Source organism: Peromyscus leucopus, chromosome 18, assembly GCF_004664715.2.
Source record: "Peromyscus leucopus breed LL Stock chromosome 18, UCI_PerLeu_2.1, whole genome shotgun sequence".
NCBI classification, from domain to species: Eukaryota; Metazoa; Chordata; class Mammalia; order Rodentia; family Cricetidae; genus Peromyscus; species Peromyscus leucopus.
In genome coordinates, this window is record NC_051078.1 from 9272592 (window position 1) to 9292460 (window position 19869).

Below are 19869 nucleotides of genomic sequence, written 5' to 3' on the forward strand. Positions count from 1 at the left end.
CCTTTAGTAGAGCCAGAAGGGGCCGGTGAGTTTTGACTCAGGCCCTCCCGAGGCTGTCCTGTGTTTCTAACTGTCTCTCTCCTCTATATTTCTGTCTATATATTTCTCACTTTTCCCTCCTCAAGAGTACCCTGGGGGAAAAAGAGGGAGCCGGTCTCCCTCAACTTGGTAACCAGTGATTGCCTCCTGAGCCTCCCACCCTTTGCAAGTCATCGGTGAAGGTTCTTGCCCAGAACTGCTGTTTTGGCGTTTGGTTGTTGCGAACACAAGTTCAGCTCCCTCTTGCTCTTGTGTCTTCGTTTTTTTTTTTTTTTTTTTTTTTTTTTTTTTGGTTTTTCGAGACAGGGTTTCTCTGTGTAGCTTTGCGCCTTTTCCTGGAACTCACTTGGTAGCCCAGGCTGGCGTGTCTTCGTTTTTTGTCCTTGCGCCTTCCACCGTGACCTGCGGTAGCACGAAGGCTTGGACGTCGCAGCCGCATGCCTGCCGTCCCTACTTCCTAATCCATGACCCAGTCTCAGCTACATTAATAAAACAGAAAGCACAAGTGGAAACGTGCTTAGTACATCTCAGGCCCGGCAGATTTCTTGAAAGAAATGACAAGCTGAGATGCAACCTGAGTGGGAGTCTTGACGGCAGTGACAAGGTGCCCTGGGGTAGAGTGAGAGAGCTGGGGGGGAGGAGGGAGGAGGGAGGACGGAGGACAGAGGATGGAGGAGGGAGATTTGAAGCCAACCTCTTCTCTCTTTTGTGACGATACTAAGCACCGTGATATAGCAATCAACTTTATTTCCATAAGCTAGCAGTCACACAAAGACCCCCCCACAACACTCAGAAAATGAACGCTGCGCCTTTTTTATACATACAAACAGTTATAAAATGTTTATTACGTAAGAGCTGTGTTTCATTTACAATATATTATATTGCTTCCATCCAATGAAAAGACTTCATACATTATATTCCTTATTTCGTTGTGTTTACAATATATTATATTGTCTCAATGCCACTAACACAGTGTAAATTTTTTTGACTTTGTTCCCCCTCAAAACTAAACTGTCTAGAATAACAGTAAGGGTGAAATAATATTGTATGCACCTCAAGTCAGGGAGGGCAATTGAAATATTAGTTAGACAAATGTTCAGATATTTGACAATAAAATTTGAGATCCTGTAGCTTCAACGCTATTAACTGCTTTATCTAAACCCTTGTGATTTATGTATCATATTCAGTTTAGCCTCTAATTTTCCCCACCCTAATACCACAATGTGTTGGAATTTTGCAAATATCTGCCAACTACACACCAAAAAGACAAATTTTTAACCTGACCAACTGATGTAAGATCTGTTCCAAAGGACTGAAAGAGGAAAATCTATACCATCATGCTAGACATACTTAGAAAACCTAAAAGAAAGAGTAAATATCAGCCCAGTGATTTAAGACGAAGCTAATAAAATTCAGGCCAGTATTCTAAAGTGTAATGAACATCATTTGAACATTCGACACATGAAAGGTTAACAAAGGCTATGAACTTGGTGTAACGCGAACCGTTTCAGCTGGTGGAGTTCACCAGATGTAATTGGATTCAGGTGGATCCCGCCGCGCCTCGGCCTTTTTAAGTGAGGGCGTGCGCTGCTCCTGCCTGGCGCCTGCTGGCCTCGGGGCATGCAAGAGGCTGGCTCCGTACCCTGCAAAATTATTCACAGCTTAGAAGAAAAGAAACTCCAAGAACAGGCCCTTCAGATTCTTCATTAACCATTCGAAGGAAACCATTTTCCCTTTTTTAACCCTAAGTGAGACCGTAGTGACCACACAGGGCTCTCTGGATAATGGGGAGTGACAGGTTCGAGTCTCTGTTTACTAAAAACCCATTTTGACTTACTCCACTAGATCTGTTTTCCATTGGACTTGCCACTCACTATGTATTTTGGCTGTGTAGAAAGTCTCTCTCTCTCTCTCTCTCTCTCTCTCTCTCTCTCTCTCTCTCTCTCTCTCTCTCTCTCTCTTGTAAAGCAGCTTGACTTTGAACTCCTGATTATTATTCCTCCATCTCCCGAGAGCTGAGGATGACAGATGCACCTCACCAGGCCAGGGTTATTCGGTGCTGGGACTCAAACCCAGGGCTTTGTGCGGGCTAGGCATGCACTCTACCGAGTGAACTTTGCTTAGTCCTACTGTTTAGATGACCGAATGATGGAAGGGCTGGTCCCACACCGAGGTCTCCACTGCTCCTGCTGAGGCTTTGGTGACGGATTCTTTTCAATCCATTAGCAAACCAGCCTCACTTAGGTTAAAGCAGTTCAGCATAACAGCTTACAGTCTTTATACAGACCCCTGGATGAAGTTTATCCTGCTCATACAACAGCTCATACCACACAGGTGTTCTATTGGAATTAGGACCTTGCTCTGTGTGGTCAAGAAGAGCTATGATTTGAGCTGACTCCTACTGGTAGGATTTGTAAGTTTTGCTCCAAGTGGTCATCCATCCATCTCCAACTCTGTTTATGAAATGTGAGTCTCCTTTCTTTCCATTTGCGAATTTCTGGAGGTGCTGGGGACACTGGCTAGTTCTTTTTGCTTTCCTAAAATGGATCCAAGACAGCAATTATATCTTAAAAAAAAAAAAAATCTGTCTCCGTCTTCCTGTGCATCAGAGTCAATCAAATTCAACATTTCATATGTTCCTTGTGGTTTTTAAATGCAAGCATGCTGTTCAACAGCTATTGAGAACAGAGCCTCTTTGCTGAATGTGTTGCTTTGAATTGTCAGGATGTAGACTACCAGCTCTCGGAATGGTCAAAACACGAGCTAACAATGCCCTGGAATAAATCCCTCCCGTGCTGCCTGCCTGGCTTGCCACCCATGAAGCCCAACCTCCCTGCTAGGGTGGGAGAGCCCTAAGCAGACACAGAGTTGGTCTGTCTCCAGGACCCTCCTCCCCTCCATGATGCCTGGGTGCCTAGGACCTCCCAATGTGCCACCCCACTGGGAATCCGCTCTTTACCGGAACTCTGTGACTCAGAGCTTCCCCGATACCTCCCTCTAGTCAAAATAAACCCCATCCTTTCAGCTCGATTCTCCTCAGAGGATGTACATAAGAGCTGGGAGGCTGCTTCAGAGCGGGTTTGCCATTGACACACCAGGGCACCTCGCTCTGGTGCGACGCCTCGCTCTGAAAGGGATGCTGAGGGCGGATGAACCAGTGTGGTCTCCGCTTGGAGTGCCACGTGGTGGTCTCCTCATAGCTCTGTGACAGGAAGGCTCCTAACGGGCTTTCATTTTGGGATGGGCGACAGTACCTTTGTACCCAGCTCACTGGGCATGCTCACTGGGTTGCATGCGCCGCCCTCTGAAGACTGATCTAGAAAAAGACTGGATTTGGAAGCGACGTATTCAGATTCGTAGCTTGTTATTCTGGAGGTGCAGCAGGATTGAGATAATTGGTTGTAGAAGTGTTTTACGACCCAAACCTCCTTTTCCTTAAAGCAAGGCAGGCAGTGGTGGAGGCGTGCACAGGAGACTGATCTGGGTGCCAGATGGACTGAAATGCTGCCATTTTGTTGTTTGTTGATTGGCCCGCCCCCCATCCTGGACCCTGTTCCCCACAAGGTCTTTTCCTTCTGTTTGTTCATAGAGTCCCAATGCCTGGATTCCTGCTTAGCACAGAGGAGGGCCAGCAGTCGGTGCTGAATGGTGGATTTATCAAGCATCCTTTCATGTATAAAATAGTCCTATGGTTTATCTACATCACTAGTTCATTTGAGGGAGTCAGTAAATCCGAAAGACACAATATACATTAGAATGTTTTCCCAGGGAGGGCTTCTGTGGGCCTGTCCTTTCCTCCAAGATAACTCATCTAAACATTATATCGAATGCCACCAAAAGATCTCAAAAAATAAAACGTGTTCCGTATGATATATAAATTGATAAAGCTTGATTTCTGAAACCAGAGGGCAATAGGTACTGATGTTCATTTAATATCTTGAGGGTAGACTGTAGCTTAGAGCCCAGCACACTTGCCTAGCGAGGCTCATGGTGGGGTTGGATCCCCAGGACTACAGTTAAAGGAAGAAAAGGAAGGAAAGAAGGAAGGAGGGAAGGAAGGAAGGAGGGAAGAACTATAGTTAATCAGTTTCTTCCCTCAATACAACAAATTACTGAACCAGCCTGAATTATTAATTCGACAGGAGAATATCTGTGATGTTTTACAGATCTGGTGGCATTTTCCATGCCTTCTTCCATTCTATACCTGGTTTTGAAGTTGAAAGAGGAGATGGGCAGAGGGCAGAGAAATGGTCGCTAATGACAGAGCAGGTACGGCTGAGGTACAGGTCATCCGAAGAGCCCGCTCCCTAGATGGCCTCTACTCACTTTTATTACAGTGTCTCCCGTGCCAGCCTTCTCGACATTGGCATTTGTTGGGTTCGTGGCAGGTCCCGTGAGCGCCGCAGCCAGGCTCGCAGACCGCTGGAATCAGAGCAGAGCAAAGCTATTGCTTCCTTGATTTCCCTGTTTCTTTCTTTTAAACACAGCTATGTAGTTACTTTTCCTTTAGTTCTTTAGAATGTTAGTTTTGGCTTCGGTTATTGGGTATTTTTTTTTTTTGTCTAAGTCACTTTCCAGCCAAAAGTCAGCTTCAAAGTTGGAAAAAAAATATCCTTAGGACTGATCTTTCTACTAAGCATCCTGTTTCTCATACACAAAGACTCTCAGTGAGAGTTTTGAAACTACTGGATGGTGGGAGATTATTCCTTTCAAGAAATCCCTAATAGATGAAACAAACAAAATAAAAAAAGAAAGAAAGAAAGAAAGATTTCAGCTTGGGCATAAGTATTTTATATGCAGGCCCCCCCACCTGTGGTCTAATTAAAGGAAGCATATACATGGGGGCGGGGCGGGGGGGGGGGGAGTCAACCCTGATGTCCAGACAACACGCAGCAGGTTGGACATTATATCCAGAGAAAACACTAAATGCGCTTGCCCTGCACCCATACCGCCACCGTGTACGGTACTTACGCTTAGAACAGAGGTCTCCTTGGTAACCTTTGGGACACTTACATTTGCTTTTACCAATGCATTTACCTCCATTTCGGCAGGGTTGTGGGCATTTGCCTGCAGTAGAGAAGCAATTAGTTAAGTAAGGAAGGACTTTGTTCAACAGTAATTACATCTTTCAAAGGAGTTAACAAGGCTTTGAAAGGAGACATGCTTTGAAACGGCAGTCATTTCCATCCATTTTAGGTCTCTTCTGGCTTTAATATTGTTTTTGTTTTGGAGACAAGCTAATATGTTGATATGATTATCTGTATTATATTATATATTATATGAGTTATATTATATCATATTGTGCTATGTATAATGCCTCTTTTTCCATAAATGCATAATATGCTGCCAAATGCACAAAACATAGGAAATGCAAACTAACCCAGCTCCTGCATGCTTGTTTTTTCATACACACTGTTCTGGAGCCTCATACATGACTGACTCACTACATGAGCTTTTCTACACCTCCTGGTTTTTGCATACCCCTTTTTTTTTCTGGAAGTAAGTCTGTCTATACCCACACCTGATGACAGCCTGAGCCTGGCATCGTCTTTCAGAAAGCAAGTCTGCATTTCGGTAGCTTAACCGGGAGACGGGGACCTTGGGGACAGGAACGGGGGCATGAACAGAGTGCAGCGGAGAAGGAAGGAAAGGACAACACGAAGCGTGCTTGTGGGCCAGTCACCACGATGGGCAGCTGGACCCTGTCCTGCCGGTCCGTCCGCCCAAGGATTAGATCAGAAGCACATGAGAGTTGGCTGGAAAGAACAGAGGGGAACGTTTGTTTAGTGGCATCTGATGCCCGCTGGTTTATTGTCCTTTGGAGAGGACATCTTCTCACTGCCATGGTGGGATGGCAGCATGTAATGCAGAAGGACCCAGAGAAGCACCTGGGTGGGAGGAAAATGGGTGGAACAGGTCAGATGAGGGGACAGTTTGCTATAGAAAAGGGTGGAGTTCCTGTTGCCATAACAACCAATTTTTCTGGACTGTCTGAGAGCCTAAGGATACACCCTTCTCCCTGTTAACTCTGCATCGAATGAATATTGCTAATGTTTTCACAGAACTTTGAACCCTAGAATTGTAGAACCGGAACAGGACCAGAGATGCAAGAACTATGCAATAGTGTTCTCCTTTCTTAGGCTACAAGTGTTTATTTTCCTCTACGATCTAGAATTTTCTATTTAAAGGACAACTTCTTAGAAGGAACTGATAAGGGGCTGTTAACCCAAAGCTGAAACCACATCCTGCTGAGTGCATGATGATATCCCAAAGACAGCCAGCGGCCACGAGACTTCAGTAGTGACCCAGTTTGGGCTTTTGTTCTTGTTCTTTTCTTTTCTTTTTACTAATAAAATCATTAGCATTAACAAACTCACCTTTCACTCACTGATTTTTTTAATGACCAAAGAAAGCTTGAAACAAAGCAAACTATAATGCTCTTTACTAATAAGCACTGTTTTTAACAAAACAATTGAATTCCATGTGAAAACTGTTTTGCTACAAACACTTTAGTTTTTGCTTTTTACTTACCCCAAAGAACTTTGTTTACAAACTGGACAAAGTCATGAAGACAGTCTACACACAACAGTGTTGGAAGGCTAAGGGCTCTTCGATAGACTAGAATTCGGCTTTTTCCCCCCTAAAGCCCACCCCTCTCTTTCTTGAGACAGAATCTCATGTGGCCTGGCTGGTCTCCAATTCAATTCACTATGTAGCTAAGGATGGCCTTGAACTTCTTTTTGATCCTTTGACCCCCATATTCCCAGTGCTGGCTCAAAGGTGCGCACCATCTTAGACAGTTTTATTCAGTACTGGGGAGCAAACACAGGGCTTGTGCATGTTACACAAGCACTCTTGTCCCAAGGAAGCTACATTCTCAGTCGCAAAGACGACCTTTCATTCCCAGTCTCAAAGACCACCTGTTTATTGATCACTAAAAGTCCCCAAAGAGTCCCGTTTTTCTAAAGAACACCATTTGCAGGAAAGGCTCTAACTCCAAACTTCCGAAGAAGCATGTGACCCCAGCACAGCTGGATCAAGACCGCTCCATGTGGGATGATCATTACTCAGTGGAAGAGATACACTGCTTCTCCATGTGAAGAGCTGGTGAGCTCTGTGCTCCATGGGGGGTGGGGGTGGGGATGAACTTGGTGATGGGGAACATTGCAGTCTAACTGGTAGAGAGTTCTCCCCCTCATTCTATCGGTCCCGTCACGTTCTTGGTCAGAGAGAAATGAAGACTCTTAGGTTCATCTCAGCTGGGAGGGAGAATAGGAAGACCACAGGGGGAGGACAGGAAGGTCTCTCCAGGTTCTTACCCAGCAGAATATGAGTTTGCAGGGTGCTGTTAGGTCACAGCGAGTTCAATGACCATAGTATCAATAGCACCATCTGACGGTTTTAGTATTCAGAATACCCAAAGCGTTTTAATACTGACTTCTTTTGCCTGAGAATACTTTGCCGCCACATTATAGTGATTGGAAACAACAGGTCTACTGAGACCCCAAGGAGTCAACCTATTTGTAGAGGTGACATGTTGCCTGAGGAAGATTTCACTAAGTTTAAACAGTGTTTTAGTGTAACCCATGGAGGAGTCCTTGTAAGAACAATGCCAGACCATAAGGCATCTACCATGGAGTGAAGACACCCAGCGTCCTCCACCTGTGAGACCGTGGGATCACTTCACGCCGTAACTCTATTTCACAGACAACAAGAGGAAAGCGCTGTACAGAGGTGTTCAAGGGCTGACTGACACCCACCATGTGCGGGCCTCGGAATGTTGAGGGGTTTTTTGATTATTTTCTCCGACAGTCTAACTTTCTTTTCCTGCGCGGGGACAATTCAAATGTTCCTCGACTGATACGTGAATAAACAAATGAACTCTACCCACACAGCTGGGTGTTACTCAACAATAGAAAGGAGTGATGGACTGGCATTCTGCACCATGTGCAGTCCTCGATAACAATGGCCTTGAAGGAAAGAAGCTGAGCACAAAACGCTAACTCTTGTATGACTCCATTTATATGAGGTGTTTAGAATAGGCAAAACTAGAGAGAAAGAAGGTAGATGGATAGTTGTCAGGCTGTGGGATTATGAGGGGACTTGGGAGACATTTCTAATAAACATAGGTATAAACTGTTATTTAGGGGTGGTCATAATTTGTTCTGAAGCATATTGAGGGACAGCATAACTTGTGGATGTGCAGGATGATACATGTAAAATGCCGAATCTTATGGTATGTGAATTAGACATTCACTTAAAAAAAAAAAGAACAAATGGTTCAACTCTGCCTTTTGTCTGTGCACTCAGAGAAATTTCAACTCCAGACCTATGTCTGCTCCCCCACCCACCCACCCACTTTCTGGTAGTGTTCTCTTTCACAGAAAACAGGAAGTTTTCTAAAGGAATTGGAATAAAACTTGTGGCTGGATCTGTGATAAGTTTCAAAACCCTACATTTTTGGTCCAGTTAGAATTAACACACACACACACACACACACACACACACACACACACACACACACCAGAAGAGAGAGAAGGTGGGGGGAGGAAAGGAAGAAAGGCAGGGAGGGAGGGAGAGAGAGAGAGAGAGAGAGAGAGAGAGAGAGAGAGAGAGAGAGAGAGAGAGCCTTTGCCAGAGGAAAGTTCATAAACACAAGGCATGAAAAGGCATCCTTACATGAAATGAACCCACGAACAAAGACTCGTAAACAAAGTATGCAATGTCTGGGGCCGAGCACGGGGAGAAAATTGAGGGGGTCGGCTCAAGATGTCTTTATCAGGAAAGAGTAATTAATAAGAACAGAAACCACATCCTGACAATTAATTACACGTTCTATGGAAACTTCAGAGCTAGTCCATTTGAACTCTATAAAAAACGGTTACTTCATCGACTACTCATTAAAGTACAAAAACCCACAAATAAATTAGAGGTTGAAAGTTAAAATAGGAACTTAGCATTATTCAATTTGGAATCTACCTCAGCTTTGGGAACAGTGACGGCACCAAGCACAGCGGGGCTTTAGAGATGGACAGCTGAGAAGGACTGCCCTCGACACACACCTCCAAAAGGCAGAAGGGACCCCTCGCAGGCACACCTGACGGCTTGGGCGCCTGCCTGGACAGGTGCCTCCATGCTGGCTGTCTTCCGGGCCATAGTGCAGCTTAGACTGAACTGGCTCATTGCTGAGTTTCAAAGAGAGATCTGGGTGACAGGCAGCTGGTAGGTGGCGGGGCTGGGGCCACTCTTCAAGTATTGACGCATGATAGACCACTCAGTGTGGGCAGAGCGGGTGTCCGCTTTAAGTTCACAGCTCAGCTATTTTTTTTTTTTTAAATCTGAACACTCATGTAACACTGCTGTAGAAGACACAGGGATTCCCAGCACCCCATAAAGTTCCTCTTGGCCCCCCAACAGCAACTCCAGTTTCCACTTCATTTGTGTTTGCCTCTTGAACTCGAAGACCACGGACTCGTGGGGAGACCCCTTTTGTGCGTCTGCCTCCTTTTATATAATATATCCCTGGAGTCCCTCAGGTGGCTGTGGTGGTGTTTTAATTACTGTACACTGTTTACGTCCTCTTCTATCCTTTTCTCTTAGATGGGTCACTCTGTTCTAGAATATTAGTAATGATTCGTGGAAGAAAACCTTCCGTCCTTGTGGGGTATGCGCTGTCTTTCTTAGCCTTACTTTTAGACAAAGGGAGCGGTAGAGGAACTAGGAAACCACTGGCCTAAGGTTTCACACAAGGTCTCCATCCTTTCTAGGCTTCAGATTTCTCAGTGGCAAAAAGAAGCATGAGACAGTCTTTCAGGTCCCTTGCCCCTAAGCCCGGAAGAATGCTGAGGTCCATACTCACTCATTTCACACTGCTCTCCCTGGAGTCCTGGAGGGCAAATGCATTTGCCGGGGTAAAAGCAGGTGCCGCCATTAAAGCAGGTAGTTGAGCAGTTCGCTGTTAAGATGAACGACAGGGGGCGTCATTAGACAGGAAGCTAAGCCTAGCAAGGATTTCACTTAGAGTGAGTGCTATTTCTCCAGTCTAACGCAGTCTCATCTACATAATAAACAAACCACTTTACAGCTAAGAGAAAAGTTATAACCAAACACCCCATTATTTGACATAACCGATTCAAACCAGAATTACAGTCAAGTCACAAAAACTCCGTTTCAGAATGTAAGAGAGAATAGGATATCACACATTGTATTCATTCCTAATGAAAAAAGGTATAATAGGTGTGAAATAAAAGTCTTTTTGAATAAAAATGTATGTGCTAAAAAGAAGAATCTGCAAATCCAAGGTGGTACTTTTTGAAAGCATCAAGTTTGGAAGAAAAAGGGAGAAAACTTATTGGGGTTAGATAAAGAGAAGAGCGGTGTCAAAAGTGTCAGGGTCCAACCAGGAGGAAGCGACTCTCAGACGCGCGGAGGTTCGTTTTAACAAACGGCATTTAAAAAGGGACTGTCATGGCAGTTGGGGAAAGACTGGAGTAATTGCACTCAGAGAGACAGGCTGTGGACCCTGTGAGGTCCCAGGGATGGGGAGGAGCCATGACTGAGCCTGAGAGGTGACATGGGGGGGGGGTTCGACACAGCGAAAATCCAATTACCCTCCTGGGGGGATAAACGTGCTGTAACCCATCCCGAGTCCCTCCCTCTTGGTGCCAGTGTCTTGAATTTCACTGATCGTTGGCATTTAAAGTGGAGAATAGAGAAATGGGAAGAGGAAGGAGGAAATACTAGACTGGAGGCAGCTTGGCTCCTTCAGTAAGGAATATTAAAATGAGAGTTTGGGCCGGGGGTAGAAGCACGCGTTTGCGGTCCCAGAATCCAGGGAAGCAGAGACAAGGGGAAGTCACTGTCTTTTCTGGCTACACGGTGAGTTTGAGGCCAGCCTGGGGTATGTGGCTATCTGAGACCCTGCCTCAAAACAAACAAACAAACAAACAAACAAACAAACAAACCAAAGAAACAAAAACAAAGTCAAAACCTAAAAATGAGAGCTTAAATAAATTTCAGTCATGTGTCCTGGTTTTGTTCTTGAGTCATGTAAAACAGATGACTAAAGACTTCCAGTGTGAAAGTCAGAAAATTTAAAGTGTGTGCGCTTTTGGGGAAGACAAGTTCGATTAGAACGCTCTGCGAACCCCGGGCTTCTTAAATGCATTAAGGGGCATTCGAAAATCACAAACGCTTCCCAGATGAAGACAACAGTGCGTTGAGCATCTTGATGCAGAAATGAACACACAGTCCCATTCTGGGACAGGATTTAGAGTGTAGGAAATCCAGCCCTGTAGGCCCTCTCTTTGCTGCTTGGAGAGAGTGTTGTTAGGGCTGAGCAGTTGTTTTTATGTGTGAGTCCTGTCCCCGCCCCCCACCGCCACTTGACGTTCTTATGTCTTCCCAGAATAGGATGGGGGTGAGAGAACATTAGGATCAATGTTCACTTGGCCCATGCCCCTCCCTGAAGGCAGAAGTCTCTACCCCACCAGCAATTCCCAGATACCCAGCAGCTGCTTCCAAAATTACCACACAGAGGCTTATATTAATTGGCCAGTAGCTCAGGCTTATTACTGACTAGCTCTTACACTGAAATTAACCCATAATTCTTATCTATGTTTAGCCATGTGGCTTGGTACCTTTTCTCAATATGACATTCTTATCTTGCTTCCTCTGTGGCTGGCTGGTGACTCCTGACTCTGCCCTTCTTCTTCCCAACATTCTTAGTTTGGTTGCTCCACACATACTTCCTGTTTGGCTACTGGCCATTCAGCATTTTATTAAACCAATTTGAGTGACAAATCTTTACAGTGTACAAGAAGGTTATTCCACAGCATCTCCCCTCTCCCCCACCACCTTGCTGTTCACTGATTTGTGAAGGGCAATGGACCTGACAGCACACTTGAAATAGAACTTGTTAAATTTGGCTGCATAATTTGATTGCCCACCCCCTACGCCCCTTCTTCTTGAGTTAACATACAGCATGTTTTTAATTCATGACTCTCCTGTCTCAGCCACCAGAATGTGGAATTACATGCACCGATCCCATATCTGTCCTGACTAGTTTTATGTCAACTTGACACAAGCTAGTCATCTGAAAGGAGGCTGCCTCAGTTGAGAAAATATCTCCATGAGATCCAGCTGGAGGGCATTTTCTTCACTAGTGATTAATAGAGGAGGGCCCAGCCCATTGTAGGTGGGGCCATCCCTGGGCTGATGTTCCTGGGTCCTATAGGAAAATAGGCTGAGGAAGCCATGAGGAGCAGGCCAGTAGGCAGTACCCCTCCATGGCCTCTGCATCAGCTCCTGCCTCCAGTTTCCTTCTCTGCTTGAGTTCCTGGCCCGACTTCCTCCCCCGATGACATGGCAATGGAAGTGTAAGCCAGTGTTTTTTTGGTCATGGTGTTTCAGCACAGCCACAGTAACCCTGACTAGGACAACACTCGAGTAATTTGTCCTTATTCTTGGGACTTTCAAACTGCTTTTGCCATCCTGACCAAGGTTGTCAGCATTTCTGTCATGGTTTGGCTAATGGTTCGTATGCTCTAAGCTTGGTCACCAGAGCACGGTGTGGAGAAGAGGTGGGACCATTCAGAAGTGGGATCTGATGGAACGTGGTTAGCTCACTGGGATCATCCACCTCAGTAGTTCTTACAGGGCTGCCCAGCTCTCAAAGGCCTCTGGATGTGTCTTGCCGTGAAATCTCTCCTTCTAGCAGCTACTCCCACCATGATGCTGACTTCCATGTTGTGGTGTAGCCTGAGGCCCTCACCAAAGCCAGACAGATGGTCGCACTGAAACTCCAGGACTGTGAACTTAACTGGCCCCACTTTTTATTTATTTATTTTTTTTGTAAACACTGAGTCGAAGGCATTTTGTTATCGCAACAGAAAGCGAACTAACACCAATTTGGTTTTGCCGTGAACCAGAGAGGCTAACTCAATGTCACTGTGGCTGAGGGTAGATCGGCCAGGGCTTAACTAGTCATTTCCTAAAGTTTGTGGCAGATGTCCCCATGTGGCCGATGGACGTGATTCTTTAAAGTTTGTTCCAAAATATCGTGCTAAAGCCTAGCTCCGTGCCAGTAATTAAACCATTTTTCAGCAGCTCCATTTTCCTTCGTGGATAATAAAAGAATCTTTTGTTGAGCCAGTAAAAAAAAATATGTTTTATGTTCCCAGGTCTCCAGAGAGACCAAATGAAGTTTCAGCAGATTTTTCCAAATGAGTTTTTAAAAAATTACTAGAGTATAACATGGAGGAAAATCTTTCATCTGAAAGACAGAATATTCTGGAATATAAAATGTACTGGATTACAAATGTATATTTTTCCTTCATAACACTGAAGTATTTGTGACACTGTAGCATATATATATCTCACAATAGCCAGGGCGGTGGTGTGTGCCTGCCATTTCAGCCACTTTGGAGACAGGAAGATCTCTTGAGTCCAGGAGTTCTATGCAGTATCACACTATGCCTGTCAGCTGTCTGTATTAAACTGAGCATCAATATGGTGACCTCTTGGGAGCAGGGACCCACCAGGTTGCATAAGGAGGGCTGAGCCAGCCCCGGTTGGATAACAGACCTCAGTAGATCTTTCATCGAATAAGCCTGGGCAATAATGGCCACAGCTGGACAGACAGGTGTCAATAATCATGTCATTGATCCTGGCTGTGTGTCAGTTCAAGTCTCTGAAGGTTTGTTTTATTTCCAATAGTCTGTTATAGCCTGAGTTTTACTCCATTCCAAGAAATGCCTGGCTTTGTAATGGTAGAGATACCAAATGCTAAATCTGAACAAATGAAGACGCACTCTTGAGTAACTTTACTGACTTGCTGTTAAGAATGACTGCAGCCCCTAGGTTGTAGTCTTTAGGAATATGTATTTAAAATATTTTTAATCCAATGCTGTGGTTTCACAATAAAAAAAGATGCAAATGCTTTCAGATAGTATCTCATTCTGGGGATGGAAGACAGGAGGCAAAGAGGGAAAACCCATGACCCAACTTATCTGTTCAAGTCTCAGGTCACTTGGGAGCGGGGACCTGATTAGACAGTGAACGACAATGGGGTACAGTGGAGGGAATCCGTACCCCCAAGTACTGGGTCAAGTGATTCAAGTTATATAAACCTCAGTACGCTTTTCTGGGAGTGAAATGTTTAATGCTCTCCTGTCTCAAGGGTTGTCAAGAGTCTAATCAGATAATCATATGGAAGTGCTTTGTATAGCCCAAGACAACAAGACATGCCAATCACTCCTCTAATCATGCCAAGGACTCTTTCCCTAAAACTGTGCACGCACACACAAAAAAGCAAACCAACCAACTGAATAGAAATCTGTGCTGCAGTATGACTCCATGCTGAATGACTGACCCCTAGAGACACCACTTAAAAACAGTACTTGTTACCTATTTAAGGCATATTTTATTAATAAAAAAATCAATATTCTGTGGTAAATAGCATTATGGATATTAGGATACCTTCGTTCAATCCACATACTTTACAGAGTATTTAAAAAGGTTTTTCCAATTGAAAAGTTGTGGACCGGCTAAGTAGGCAGGGCGTTTTTCAGGGCCAAGTTTGAATCCACTCCCTGTGAGTGAAATCTGACGCATTGCTGCTGTGTTTAGAGGGAGGCACCTGACCTCTTATAAATAGAGTATTCAATGAGCCCTGTACAAGGTCATAGACGTTGGGACTTTAAGTCGGCTTCACTGCTGTTTTAACATAAAGTATCTAGGAAGGGGATGGTTTCTGCGTGGCGGCAACCTTCACAGCAAATATTAACTGTGCTGGAGTCTTGCTTCTTAGCTGACGAGAGGTGTTCCTGATCCCCATTTAGATTTTTCCTGTCTTTTCTACCCTATGGGGACCACAGATGGATGTTGCTTAAGTCACTGACCTGTATATTCCTGCACTGGAGCACTCTGGGAGTGAAAATAAACTTCTTCTGCTGGGTTAAGCAATACTCAAACTGGGGTTCCAGGTATATAGCAGTCGTCTTTACCCCACATGGCACACGGTGTTTACAAGGTGATAACATCATCTTTACCCCACACAGCATACGGTGTTTAGAGAGTGATGATGTTAAGAATGTGTATTTGGGAGGTTGGAGAGAGGGCTGAGTGGTCAAGAACACTGACTATTCTTCCAGAGGACAGGGTTTGCTTCCAACCACCCACATGGAGGCTTAGGACCACTTGTAACTCCAGCTTTGGGGGGTCCCATTGCCCTCTTCTGGCCTCCACATGAAATGTGCAAACACACGCATGCGCACGCGCGCATGCACGCACGCGCGCGCGCGCGCGCGCACACACACACACACACACATCTTGAAATAATAATAATAATAATAATAATAATAATAATAATAATAAAAATCCTGTTACCTTTGTCGCAGTTGACGCCATAGAATCCAGGCGGGCAGATACAAAACCCAGGGGTGACACAGAGTCCGCCGTTCATACATCGAGGTACGCAGAGAGCTTACAGGAGAGAGGGCTCTGATTAAGGCCAAGCCGGACTCTGCAGCAGCATCACTTTGCAATGTCAATGATTCCACCACTTACAACTCTGAGGTGGAGTCTGAAATGTTTACTCTTTAGATAGACAATTCTGCTATATATTAATTCAACTATTTTTCAACTTCTCAGCCAATTTCCTAGGCAAGAATTTTGACTTTGTTCTACTTAGAATGCCCGATTAAATCTTTCTCAGAATCAGGCCAGCCATGGTGGCGCATGCCTTTAATCCCAGCACTCAGAGGCAGAGGCAGGCAGATCTCTGTGAGTTCGAGGCCAGCTTGGTCTATATAAACAAGTTCCAGGACAGCCAGGGCTACACAGAGAACCCTGTCTGGGTAAACAAACAAAAAATGAAACAAAACAAAACAAAACAAAAACAAAAACTCCAAACAACAATAACAACAAAACTCTTTCTCAGAATCAACTTGACTATGATGTGATTTAAAAAAAAAAAACAAAAAACAAACAAACAAAAAACCCTGCAAATATTTTTTTCTCTGCCCCATTTCCTTGATCTTTAAACTCCAAGATAAGTGCACATAAGAAAATACTCTTATTTCTTAAGAGTAAAAAATATTTTTTGCTTACTCTGGTCAAATAAGTTCTTGGTACTTAAAGATTTGTGATTAATACTCATTTTTCTTTTCATATAATGGTCTCAAAAATACTTCTGAAATAAACGTACTTACTGCCCAAATTATTTTCAATTTATGCTGTTATAGCTTATACTCAGGAATGGGTTTAATTGTGAATTGAGCTATTTTTAATTGGAAGAACTTCAAATCAGTTGTGATGTTAGAACCTTACAACTTTCATAAGAGTATCACAAAGTACACTGTAAATATAGGCCGGCTGGAAGCTTGATCACGAAGAACAGAGGCCCTAGATCAAAGTTCTCTGGCCAAAGTTCTGGCCACACACTGCGTTAACAGAAACCAACCCATGGAAGTACGACTTTCCAACAGGTCTTCTGTGGCTATTTAAAGTTTCACTGATCCTTAAAACATTATCAAATAATAATAGTAAGTTCAAGAGATGTGTCACAGACAACAAAAGACCCCCATGGGGCGTCTGTGGCTTCCATGTTCATTGGGAAGCAAGCCAGGCTGGCCAACTGCCTTGCTCACCTTTCTCACAGTGAGGCCCATAGAACCCATCAGGACACTCGCAGACCCGCCTTTCGTTACAGAAGCCTCCATTTCGACACCCTCCGGGACACTCGGCTGCACCAAAGAGAAACAAGGCCGGCGTGAGACATGGACAGTCATTTATATTATTGATTGAATACCACAATCTTTAACCTTTCCAACCACATCCCTCGGTTCTCACACAGTTCTTCCTGCAGTTTTATTGACAACAGTGGACCATGCCTGAGGGGAGGAAAGTAACTTTTACTTTTTCCCTCCTCCGAAAGTATGCTTAAGTCTTTAAAGTCACACCAGAAGAGGGAGGGGCATTGCCTTTAATATTCACAGCCAGAGGCCAGGGGGTGGTGGTGCACACCTTTAATCCCAGCACTCAGGAGGCAGAGTCAGGTGGATCTTTGTGAGTTCGAGGCCAGCCTGGGCTACAGAGTGAGATCTAGGACAGGCTCCAAAACTACATGGAGAAACCCTGTCTCAAAAAAACAAAACAAAACAACAACAAAATTCACTGCCAGAGAGCAGATGGTTTTTCTGTATATGTTTAGAGCATTGACAGATTTCATAGTTAAAACTTGGTGCTGGCAGGGGGAAGAAGCTGTGCCCTTGTGGTTAGTGGGCACCCAGGGCATAGCAGTGAGGTGCTGAGACCCGCCTGATAGGGTCATTGTGTGGTGGTATTCTAATTGTACTGAAATGTGATTTTGATTGTATGTTAATAAATAAAGTTACCCGGGGGTCAGAGCTATTAGAGTCATAGCAAGAGTGTGGCGGTGGTGGCACACGCCTTTAATCCCATAGATCTCTGTGTATTCAGGGATACAGCCAGCATTGGAGACATATGCCTTTAAGACCTAGGGGGCTGTACATACAGACAGTGACGAGGCAGTCATGTGTTTGGGTTTACAACCAATGAGAAGGCAGAACAAAATACTATAAAAAGATGGACAGACAGGAAATAGCTCTCTTTCGAGAAGCTGGGACACTGCAGGAGGAAGGGTGAGATTTTAGCTCTGAGCTCTGACCTCTTGGCTTTCTCTTTTACATTGGTTCTGTGTTTCTTATTTAACAAGACTGTTGGTTACATCTACATCATTGTGTGATCACGACTTCTTGTCTTCTGTGGTTATGAACTGTGCCAAGCATTTGGCAGGGGCATGGGTAGTGTGACTTTCAACCAGGAGAAATGTTAGTAATGGTTGACACCTGCAACGAGGAACTGGAACAAGAAAGGTGACGTCTGTGGCGGTGGGTGACATACACTTGGGGACTCCTAAATGTTATGTCAGAAAATGGGGAAGAAGAGCCCGTGTTCGAAGGCACACTGGAGTCCCTATGTGGTTCGAAGCCTGAGAAAATCGAAGTCCTTGTTAATGGGCCCTGTGTTTACTCCCCCTTCCCTACAAAGTATACATACAAAGAAAAGAACAAAACAAGCCCGAGACTCCCCACCGCCAAAGCCTTCTCTTGAGTGCCTGTCCGAGCTCACCTTGTTGACAAGTCTTAAAGAAGATGGCATTTTGAGGGGTCTGAAGGATGGTGTTGCCTTCAGAGTTCATGACGATCACATTCACCTCAAATGCGGCCACGCCGTCCTGTTTGCCGAGACACGGGAAGCCAACTTGAACAACTGTGGGGAAAAGATAGTCCGTGAAATCAACCTAACCAATTGATCCTGGTGCTACAGGAATCCCAGGGAGACCAAGAAGCAGCAAAAAGGGTCACATTTTTTTTTTTTTTTTTTTTTTTTTTTTTGTGATTTTTGTGTATTTCTCCTGGAGCTGAGATGGCATTTTGATTACCCGGACAGTCTCTGTGGAACGTATGCATCGTACTAGGTGCTAAAAGAATGAACGATTCTTGGTAATTTGTGTTCAGCTAATGCAGAACTGGGCATATTTTGTTGATAACCCCCCCCCTTTTTTTTTGAGACAGGTTCTTGGCTTGTATATCTTTGGCTTAATCTTAGCTTGTATGTTCGCTTTAAGATTTTATTTTAATTTCTGCATATGTGTGTGTGCATGTGTGTATATGGGCCCATGTGCAGGCGGGTGGAGGCCAGAAGAGCATGTCAGATCCCAAGAGCTGGAGTTTACAGGCAGCTGTGAGCCACCTAATATAGGAAACAAACTTGGGTCCTCTTTAAGAGCAGTAACTCCTCTTGACCACTGAACCATCTCTCCAGCGCCATACCTTAAAAAGATGTGTGGGTTTTTTTTTTATTTCTTATTTTTTGGTCTGCAAATTAAAGATGCAAAAAGGAAGCATAACTATATTAATCATCATGAGACATTTATAGGTATGTTTACCCCGGTTTAGCCAAAGAGCCAGAAAAAAAAAGGTATCATATAATATCCATTTAGTAAGCCCTTGGAATAATAGCCCACTAGTTTATGTTTTATTTCCCTGGTTTGAAAGCAACAAAACAAATTCATTGATGATATTCTGCAACTCTGCCTGGACGCCAGTGGTGACTGAGTTAACCAGGTTGCTGTTTTCTCAAGGTACCTGCTGACATAACGGAGTGTTTGGTGGGCTGAGCTAATGTGGCGGGTAGGCTAGACCTCACGATTCAGCTTCCTGTGAATGTAGAGCCACTTCCTGTGCGTCTGTTGGGTGCTTGGCATGTCCAGGTATTGACGACAAAGCTACAAGGCATGACGTGGACACTCAAGTGTTTCTGCACAAAGAGGATGAGGAGGCCACCAATTCTCTAATGCAGGTCACTCGCTGGAATGGGCTAACCAGACATTGGCTATTGGATGAGAGAATGATTATGGAACTTTCCAGAATATACTGGATTATCATGCCACCCACTGAGAAAGACTGGTCTGGCTGACAATTAGACACCAGTTTTTCCATAAATAAATAAATAAATAAATAAATAAATAAATAAATAAATAAATAAATAATACTGCCAGTAAGTGTACGGAGAGCTTTTGCGTGGTGGGTATAGCCACCACGCACAAGCTTATATTAAAGCAGGACAAACCTTTTCCCTTTGAAGTGTGACTACACCTTTCTCCTAGGGTTAGAAGTTGAAAAAAGCTGGGAATTGCTCCCCTCAGCACCCAAGCTGGCCGTACTGTCTTCTTAATGTGTTTGCAGAACAAAAGTTCCCTTGCAGGCTCTGGCCTTGCCAGGAGATAGCAGAAATAGACTCGCG

General features: G+C 44.4%; 1 protein-coding gene across 1 annotated transcript in view; it reads right to left on the bottom strand.

Annotated features, from left to right (window-relative positions):
- Positions 1–849: 849 nt before the first annotated feature.
- Wif1 (WNT inhibitory factor 1) overlaps positions 850–19869 on the bottom strand; it is a 65674-nt gene continuing 46654 nt past the window's right edge. Inside the window, exons 4-10 of the mRNA XM_028869649.2 lie at positions 18193–18333; positions 16689–16784; positions 15427–15522; positions 9899–9994; positions 5011–5106; positions 4366–4461; positions 850–1682 (exon numbers count right to left, since the gene is read on the bottom strand). Of these exons, the coding sequence (XP_028725482.1) occupies positions 1561–1682; positions 4366–4461; positions 5011–5106; positions 9899–9994; positions 15427–15522; positions 16689–16784; positions 18193–18333 (743 nt within the window). The 3' untranslated portion in view covers positions 850–1560. The remainder of the gene's footprint in view (positions 1683–4365; positions 4462–5010; positions 5107–9898; positions 9995–15426; positions 15523–16688; positions 16785–18192; positions 18334–19869) is intronic.